At 36.8% G+C, this 9,797-nt stretch overlaps 1 protein-coding gene across 7 annotated transcripts; it reads right to left on the bottom strand.

Annotated features, from left to right (window-relative positions):
• Window positions 1–332: 332 nt before the first annotated feature.
• On the bottom strand, window positions 333–8,056 carry LOC128176061 (extracellular tyrosine-protein kinase PKDCC-like). Of its 7 annotated transcripts, none has more exons than XR_008242745.1 (8): window positions 6,597–6,733; window positions 5,183–5,994; window positions 3,568–3,690; window positions 1,941–2,149; window positions 1,355–1,608; window positions 983–1,159; window positions 589–729; window positions 333–539 (listed from the first exon to the last, which is right to left on the bottom strand). XR_008242745.1 is itself a non-coding variant. In XM_052842102.1 (8 exons), the coding sequence occupies exons 3-8, from the start codon at window positions 5,729–5,731 to the stop codon at window positions 647–649; spliced, it is 1,395 nt and encodes a 464-aa protein (XP_052698062.1). In that variant the 5' UTR covers window positions 5,732–5,994; window positions 7,869–7,913; window positions 8,008–8,056; the 3' UTR covers window positions 333–646. The 7 variants fall into 7 exon arrangements, 6 of the variants coding, with proteins under 6 accessions (XP_052698062.1, XP_052698060.1, XP_052698059.1 ...); XM_052842102.1 differs by lacking the exon at window positions 6,597–6,733 and adding exons at window positions 7,869–7,913; window positions 8,008–8,056 and having other exon boundaries at window positions 333–729; XM_052842100.1 differs by lacking the exon at window positions 6,597–6,733 and adding an exon at window positions 7,306–7,510 and having other exon boundaries at window positions 333–729.
• Window positions 8,057–9,797: the final 1,741 nt, after the last annotated feature.

Below are 9,797 nucleotides of genomic sequence, written 5' to 3'. Positions count from 1 at the left end.
TGGGGGGGGGGGGGGCTAGACTAATTGAGAAAAAAACCTTAGCCCCAAAATCATAAAAATCGAGTAAACCAACAAGGCTAATAAAAAAAATTACCTACCAAGTATATCTTTTCCAAAATCATGAAATTCCTAATCCGTGGTGGTGGTGGGGGGGGGGGGGGGGGGCTATCACTCCAAATTCTCAATCTTTCAAGGTAAATTGAGGAACAATTATATTTCCTGCGAAAAAAAGGGGGGGGGGGCTGAACCCTCTATTCTGCTATGTGCCTAATGGTTACGTCTAACTTTGCAAAAAAGTGTGGGGGGGGGGGGGGGGCTAAGTTCCCCCCCCCCCCGGTTCCGACGCCTATGTGAAAGAATAATAGATGATATGCATGCAGAAGTATTTTATACTGGCATTATCCTCACATTAAATGCAGTGTTCGGCAATCAATAATATGACGTCATCTTTCGTCAGCACCATCTTCATTTAGCGAAGAGGTCTCAATAATTCTCGTATCAATTGTTTTTGTTCGTAGAGTATACATTTTAATCGAACACCGATATTGTCTTCATCTTTCATAAGTTTTCTCAAAATCATCTAGAACAAAGTGAATATCTATCCAGAAGTACAACATTGCATGTGTATATCTAATGACTGCATTTGTCACGTGGTTCTAACGTAAAGCGAGGTGTCGATATTCTTTTCTGGCTGACCATAACCGGATTTGAAATGCACCAGCATGCGACCTGAAAAGAGACATCTTCTTTTAAGTTTACTTTTCTATTTACTAACGCAAATGGTCAATTCAATTGTTTAACTTTTGACGAAAATAAATTAATAAACAACAAAATCAACAGGGCTTTAAATCTATAAAAGGAGATGAAATGAATTAGAATTTTGAAACGTATGGTGATAGTACTGAGTATAAATTTGACCTTTTCGACATATTTTTGCAATATTTATTATAATCTTTAAAAACCATGCAACAACCGACATTACCTGACCACGTTGTCTGCTTGGATACAACAAAACCACGACACTCGGGGTCAGCATCACAGATAGTGGAGGCCTCCATGACGTCATAGGCTGATCGAGTACACCCCGATCCGGACAGCGACAAGCGACACCTGTAGTCAAACTTCCCGGGGAGGTCACTCGCAGGATACAACTGGTAATCTACAACAATCGAACGCACGACTGTTAGAAACTGGCTACCGATGATTTTTGTCTGTTTGTTTGTTGTTGTTGTTTTTCTGAATGAGTGATTTATGGGTATCCAGAGGAGATATGTTGGTTTTTATTGTTTCTTTTTTTATATTTAAGATGTACAATACAATTATTTCAATTGTACAATATCATTTTGTCACACACCTTTAGAGAACTGCTGAATGGGCCTGTTTAAGTACTTTCCTGATATATACAGACTTTTGATTTTCTTCATCAAACGAAGTATTTGTCGAGAATTAAGTGTGAGATTACTGTAACCATCCACAACTCTATCCACTAGAGGGCGCAGCGATTCGGGGGCACCATGGGGGAGTAAAAACGTCGTAAAATGGCGACCTCCGTTAAATAAGTTTTTCATCTCGTTGTAATTCGAACACTTCCCTTCTTTACAGGGTAATCTAAATTGTAAAAATCTTCATTTATTTTACGACCTCCTAAATTCAGTAGACATTGAATGAAAAAAAATAAACAACAGAACGCAAATATTTAAATAATGGATATACATACCATAAATAATAATGATCATCATTTATAAATGAAAATATAAAAGTATTTAAAAGATCCAAATAATAATAATAATAAGGTACAATATACCGGTATTCTTACATAGAAGTAGATTATGTAAATCTTACTATGTTTTATCTTTTAATTAGATATTGTTTAAGTACGTTCTATGATGTAATCGTTTTAAGCATATACAATTTAAAAAAAGCAGACCATCATGTCTTACGTTTGAGTGAAGTTGGAGCTCGCAAAACGTAACGTGCATTCATTATCTACTTCACAGACCGGATCCCCAAAGCCCAAATCGTCAACGTCAGAGAGTTTAAGAGAGCCATTGACCAGTACAAACTGTTGGCGGCGGAAGTCGTTCATAGCGAGGCTGCCATAGTGACTGGAAGCCATCCACTCAATGATGGAGGAAATATCGTACGAAATCTACAAGGTTAGAGCGGAAATTCTTCAACAGAATCTTTTTTTTTGGAGGGGGGAGGCGGGGGCACATTCATTATCTGCAATTTTAAGGACAATTTCACCTCCACCTTTAATGACATGTACAGTACATATATATTATAAACAATGCAATGGAATTCATATAGGAATAATTAATGCGGGCACGGTGATATTTGTTATGTATATTGTTCCCAACAATTGTTTCACATAAATACCATAGATTTTTTATTTACATCTGACTTTTAATCCCTTTCAGATTGTTCACATGAGATCGATGTAACATCCGTTTAACTTCTAGAAAGAAAGAGGTGACAGTTTTTGACTTTTTTCCGTGACTTCCGCGTTATAAATACCTGCAAAATATCAATTAGTCACAAAAATATTCCACAAAAATTGCTTTGAAATACCGGATCTAATCAGTTTTAGTGGTGTGAATTTGTTTCACGATCGTTAAAATTTTCATACAGTCTATACATATACATCGAGTTAAATGATATCCGGATAAACATGTTGCTCTGTATCTCCCGACTTTACTTACTTCGAAAATAGTTGATTTTTGTCAAATCGTGATACACTAGTAATGTGCATGATGACAAAATTCTTTTGCAATTTGAAATACGTTGCTAGAAAACAAATAAGTTGGATGAGTTTGGCCTCCCTTCACCTGGTCTCGTTCATTACGATTAACCAGTAAACACGATGTTATAGATTTCAACAGTTCCTTTCCATTTTGCTGATAAAACTTCCATCTTCCCGTTTCGAAAGTCTTAATAACAAATTACAGTATTTATTTTACCCTCTAATCATGGTCTATTTATCGAATATCTCGGTATTCACGATTTTCATTGTCAATAAAGCTTAAGGGTGTTGATTTATAAGAGAGCGATTGATAAAATGCATTTGTTGGGCAGCGACTGACGTATATAACATTAATGAACAAATGCAAAAGATGATACGCATTGTTTTTACTCTTAAATTTCCTCCCTAGTTTTGGATAAAGCATCATTGATTATAATTTGGAAGTCATGATTTCCACAAAAATCTAACATCTTGAAATTGATTCTCATATCTTAAAATCTTTATTATGCAATAGGTGGGGTCTTAGAATAAGTTAACAATCCTGAAAATGCAGCAAAAAATCTTGATCCATGCAATAGAAAACTGAAAAGTGTCGGTACTGAAATAGCAAACATGGCATACAGGTATGTTACATGTACACTGACTTTCCAGCACTTTTTGTGCAACTGTAACACTCTACCTTGTAATATCGGTATATGTACATTCAACAAAGTATCCCCCTCCAAAATGAAAACACAAAAAAAAAAACAAACAAACAACATTCAACACAAAACAAACATAATGAAGCGTTCAGTGTCCAGCGGTTTGAACCAGCAGTGTCTCACCCTGAAGCGATCCTCCCAGGACATCTGGAGGAGTTTGATCAAGTCCACACCCTCACCCAACTCTGTTACCATGGCAACCTCTTGGATGTCTCTGTTAGTTCCAGGGACACAGAATCCTAGCACCTGCAACCGTAACTTGACAGCTGAGTAACCTCGACTTCAAATTCTGCTGGTTTTTGTGTCAATTTGGCAATGTTATAAATGTAATATCATGTAAATTGGTAAATTTTGAATTTACTGGGTGGCAGTAAATACAAAATTTACAACATGACAGTAACGTCCGCCTGTCTATTTCTTACATTGTATTTAACAGGTAGTAAGGCAGTTTTTAGCATGTTTAGACTTCATCAACATATGCCTAGGTTTGTCCATTACAAGGGACATTCTGCGGTCATTATGTGCATTATAAGTTCAATCAGCATGACTGACAATTAAAATACTTCGTACAATTAATTAATTTTGCGAAATAAAATAAACATGTATCAATTAATATTTTTGTCAACTTGGCATCATGGAATGAAAAATAGTTCGAACAATGCTTATGATCTAAAACTTTTTTTTAGATTAATATAATCCTGGATTCGTGTATTAAAATAGTGCGAATCAAATATCCTCAAATTTTTGTTTTCATAAATATACACGATTCGATTCTTGGCAACAGAATCTTTGTTTGAATACTGTGAACAGATATTTTGTTTGCTTGGCTTTTTATGGGTTCAGACATTTTTCTCCCCACCGTCTCTGACAAGACAGACGAGTGGCTTTAACACGCGTCAGGTTTCCCGGTTGATTACGTGTGACGTTTTCGAGGGCTTAGCAAACACGCGCGGCAATATAAGATATACAACCCGTTCTTATAGCGGGCTGAATGCCGAGAAAATATTCTTATCTCCCGATATCACATACTTAAAAAAATATCCCAACAATTGATTGATTTATATTCTACAGGTTCATTGTTTTCAATGTGTGAAGGCTGTTATCCAAATCGAGAAAAAATGCAATCAATCTAGCTGAACATCGACTATTCATAGAGATTTATTAATTTTGCTATAAAGTAAAGTTGTCGCGTGGTGTTTTTCCCCTTTCAAGTAACAGTAACTTTGATCTATATACCATCGCAACTTCTTTATAAAATTCCAAAGGTATCTGACCTTGCCGTCACCAACATTTTAACATTAATCAATATGTAAAAAAAAATGTGTAGTTTTGGAAAAATAAAATTTATTAACTTTTCAAAATTTTCAAACATTTAATTTAGCATCGGTATAGGTTAACAAAAGACCAGACGGATTCGAACTCATGATCTGCGGTTCATAAGCCCGGTACTTTAACCACTGCGCTATCGACTGATTAAAACAGTTTAACAAAATGTTTGCATTGTTATCTTGTGACGTAGTGTATTAAAAAGTATAAATCTACGTGCAATGAAGTACCTTAAAGACAAGAACATAAACTTGACGTTTGACTTTAGAATAGAGACTGGAGAAAGTTTGTGATCGACTGAATGATAAATCAAGTACATTGTATAAGCCTATAAGGTGTAGAAATAAACAGTCACACACAATTAAAGACCTTGACCTGATTTTTTCTCGTATTTTTTAACATAACGACATACCTTAACAACATTGTTGTGGGCAATAGCCTGTAGAACAACAATCTCTTTCACAATTTTTTGTGCTGCCAGTTGGTAACAGTCACCATGGTTACGACCTTTGGTCACACACGACCTCAAATGATGACCTCTCACGTCTACTGTTTTTATGGCGACGGGGTGTCCCCTGTAGTACCCTTTATACACGGCCTTCGTCCAGCCTGACTCTAAATACGTCCTGTTCGTTATTTTCACGAAATCCTCACACTCGATCAGATTTTCTGTGTAAGACACTGACATAGGAGCTTCGTTTTGAATTTTGATCACATCTAACCCTACGTCTGTGGATTTCTCCATTAGCTTTCGCAGACGGTTTTCAAATGTCCCATGGAACCCATGGGATCTAAATACCTGTTCACTAAGACCCCTCCAGTCAGAATTCCCTACCCCCTCCGCCCCCCATTCTAGCTTGTCAAAACGCCAATGTAAGGTCACGTTTAAACCCAGGACAACCAAGGAAGATAGGAGACACAGTTTCCATGGCGACACTCGTCTCCAGAGCAATTTCAACATTGTTCACAACCAGGTCTTTTGAAATGATCATGCCATTGCAGTCCAATTCTATCCACAATTTTAGAAAACATCTTTTCGTGAGCTTTTAATTTTTTCCTGGGCATCTTGTATTGCATAAGTTACTCTCCCGCCCGTTAGAATTCACTATGCACGTCTCTTAAACCACACATTTTTCATTGTACTCTAACGCTTCAGTCCCGCTTTCTTCACGTCAGTCTGGGAACAGGAACTGAATGATTCAAGGGGGTAAAAAAAACTGGCACCTGAAAAACAAGAGTGAAGAATGAGACGCGTCTAGCTACCGGGCTAGATAAATTATCACTAACACATGCCGCTGGATTCACGCACCGGTTATACTGTAGTTAGTTTTTTTCCCTTTTTTTAAAACTAAATCGTTTCAAACATAAATATCTTGAATAGTTTAAAGATAATAAAAATATACAAATTCTGACATCTGACAGACTGTTTGTTCTGCACAATATCCCCCGTTTCCCCGCTAGGTCGTTCTGTGTATCGATTGGGTAACACTAAATTGAATATACAACTGACATAAGATATATATGAACTGCAGAACCCTCCCAAATTAATCAAGATTGTGCATTATTTATAGCCGGTGTTGGGTTTTTTTCCCAAGAAGATAAATGCTTTTTGTCGTATCATATTATATAGACGTACTGGTTTGTTAGGTACAATTGTAGTGCTTGTCTAGCGACTTATATATTGCGCAATCTGTCAAAACCACTGCAAAAGTACACCGGACATCTTTGATTTATTGGCTTAGATAATTCAGCGATGTAGGTCTCTCTCTCTCTCTCTCTCTCTCTCTCTCTCTCTCTCTCTCTCTCTCTCAGACATCAGCCGATACCCGTGTCTCGTCTGCATACTTCCCAAGACTTCCCGCCACGAACGTCCTCTCGTCTGCTTTTGTTGCCTTTGTAGGAGATTTCACGACTCCTATTACAGATGTCAAGCGAAAAAATACCCCTATTCTTCTCCCATCATCTATCCATACAAAATAACATCATGTCAACTCCGTCTGCTTTTTGTAACACAAGAGAAATCCAATTAGACTGCTAGGGAAAAAGCGTTTCTATACGCCGCAGTGCTATAACTACTTTGGATGGGATTGAATACAACTGTATAATACATATAAAGTACAGGTAGGTGTCACCGGTAGAAATGACGAGGCTCTGCTTTAATTTGAAAGGCTATCTCAGATTTCTTTCCTTCAAATTTCCCACATGAAAACTAAGTTGGGGGGGGGGGGGTGTTGGTGTGGGGTCACATACACAGCAGAAATTATGAAAAACGGTGTTGGACACTTCATTATAGAGACAAGCATTCGTACATTTTGATAGCGATAATTTATTTATCGTACATTTATGTTTATCGAAAACGGTCCAGATACTAGGGACAAAACGGCACAAAAGCAAGGAAGATTCGTGTGCCCCAGTAATGTGACCAAAAAAAAAGTCGATCGATTCCCATTAAACACGTTCATATTTCCAAAGAAGAAGCCCATCATTTACTTTAACGCTGTTACTAATTATTTGACGCTGTTTTAACATACTGACCTTTGACGGCTAGATCGACAGGTTAAAAATTCCACAGTCACGTCCGGGTTTTTTTTAACTTCTGACGGCGATACTGACAAATTTATCTGCTGACAATCAACGATATTGTCAAGATAGCAGCAGCGGTGGCAACTCCGGCGCGCACATACCTCTGTTGTCCCTCCGCATTGCCCGTAATGCAATATGACAAGTTCGCGTAGATTTTTTTAACCTACCCCCCCCTCTCTCTCTCTCAGTTTTGGCTTGCACAATATTATTAATGATTTACTTCAAGTCAGCCGCCTTAGGTGGCTTTTTTTTAATCACAAAGAGCACTGTTTTGTTTCACAAAGCCATTTTGTTGTTTTTTCGCGGTTCTGAATTCATACGAATTTAAAGGTGAGTTTTGATAAAGTATACGGTTGATCTCGATAAATACAGATATCTGATAATCAGGTGTACAACGCACTGCTCTCTTTCCCGGGGCCCGCCCCCTTTCTATCGGGTCAAGTTGGGTCACGCTTAGAACGTCAATCTGACAGGGAAATGACTAGACCTAGGTAGGCCCATGTCACATATTTTACCTGCTATTTGCAGAGGGACTCTTTTTTCGCCGAAATGGAAATCACCTAAAAATATTGAATTCGCATTACAAAAAAAGACAGCGTCTAGTATATATAAACCTGTGGTAGGAAAGAAGAATCGATGCAACAGTATACTTACTCGGATGAAACGTCGTTGCAATATGAAGTCGACATGCATGTTATAAGCCGGAAGAGCATAAAAACAGAACGAGGAAATAAGGACAACACTGGACTCCCTGTTTCCTCCAGACGACGGACCAGCCATGTAGTGCGTGCGTGGCTCTATTGATCTGTTAGCATTGTAGGCGAAGCTCAAGAGCTTAGGCTTGTAATATGGTGCTAAATATCGCAGAGAGAGAGAGAGAGAGAGAGAGAGAGAGAGAGAGGGGATATTTGAAATGTATTTTTTTGTACACTTAAATTGAAAAGCCGCAAGATTTATGTAAACATAACTGATATGTATGTATTTTATATTGAAATTAAACATCTGTTATTTAGAATGCTGCTTATGACGAAAACAGTACGGTGAAAAAAAACTAAAGAGAATTGGTGACAGTGAGCAGGAGTTGATCTTGTACATGTCTATTTTTTTTCTCTCTCTCTCTCTCTCTCTCTCTCTCTCTCTCTCTCTCTCTCTCTTACGCATGCATTGTTATTTAGTAAGAAAAACCACATATTGTACTATTATTATCTCTGTGTACCATTGTACAATGATTTTGTGATTGAAATAAAATGAAAAAAAAATGTACAATTTACTGAACTTTAGCGAGAATCTGGATCTGTCACCGATAAAATCACTATATAGCGTGCTAATTAATTTGTCAATTTAGAGTTCTGTTTACAAAGGTAAAATATCCACATTATTCTTGAAATAGATATCCTGTGTTTAATTATTGCTCAAACAAAATCCAGTGTTTGCTTTTTGATGGACTATATAGATGTAGATTGTAATCGATATCACTTGACAACGTATGGACTACAATTAATCATTATCTACCTTGTGTAATAAAATAATCTTTTAATACTTTTATATGAGTAAATTACATCCTTTTATTTCATATTATATACAGTCCCGATTTACCTAAAATATTTTCGGCCAGAAAAGTTACTTTGGAGTCCTCTATCCCAAAAACCCTAAAGACGAAAAAAATTTGAACCAAAAATACTCTATTTATCAAACAAAATATATTAGGTTGTATAAATTGATAATCCCGGTCATTTAGCTGATCAATGAAGGCACTTTAAACAAAGAAAGGAGAAACCCTTCCCACCATCCTCCGAAAAATACTCGTAAGACCAGCTAAAATTTATATGAGGCTTATGGGCCTTAATGGTCACCTGGGTGTACTGATTGCAGATTGGCCATCTAAAAGTTTTATACATGTAATTTATCTGATAGAGGAATTTATGTTGCTTAATTAAAAGAGATTGGTAGGATAATAAGTAGTGAGGTGTGTTATTTTAATAGATTTCAGTGGAAGAGTTGTAACAACTATGTGCAAGTATAAAATGAATACCTCGCCATCATAAAACATCAAAATCGTGCATTTCCTTGGTAACACTTAAGTCTTATCAACACAGAATTTTTATTAATTAATAATTTCGTACAAACTTATGCTTAAGTTGTAAGCTCAAAAGAAGATTTCTGTTATCCCTGAATGCATATACATGAACTTATAGTTATAACGTTAGTAAAATGTGGTCAAATGAATCCGCAGAAGTGTGAAATTGTTCAAAGGTTAAAAAATCTTAAGAAATATGTATTAAAAAAATCATGTTCCAGGTGAACAAAATGTTCCCATCAAAGCAGTTGTAACAATTACCGGTACTAGCCCCTCCAACAGTTCTTAATGATTGGGCTTGGTGGTAAAATCCAGGCAGTTCTGCACAAGGAATAATACAGTTTACATGCAGTTTCATCTCAATTAA

Source organism: Crassostrea angulata, chromosome 3 (genome assembly GCF_025612915.1).
Source record: "Crassostrea angulata isolate pt1a10 chromosome 3, ASM2561291v2, whole genome shotgun sequence".
Lineage (NCBI taxonomy): Eukaryota > Metazoa > Mollusca > Bivalvia > Ostreida > Ostreidae > Magallana > Magallana angulata.
The sequence above is the reverse complement of the archived record's forward strand: the minus strand, read 5'-3'. Positions and strand labels throughout refer to the sequence as shown.

Coding starts and splice junctions, on each gene's coding strand:
- LOC128176061 (XM_052842102.1), bottom strand. CDS start 5,731: ATGTTGAAATTGCTCTGGAGACGAGTGTCGCCATGGAAACTGTGTCTC. Junction 2,150..3,567: donor CCTGGGAGGATCGCTTCAGG/GTGAGACACTGC, acceptor CTAACCTTGTAG/ATTTCGTACGATATTTCCTC. Junction 1,160..1,354: donor CATTCAGCAGTTCTCTAAAG/GTGTGTGACAAA, acceptor CGATTGTTGTAG/ATTACCAGTTGTATCCTGCG.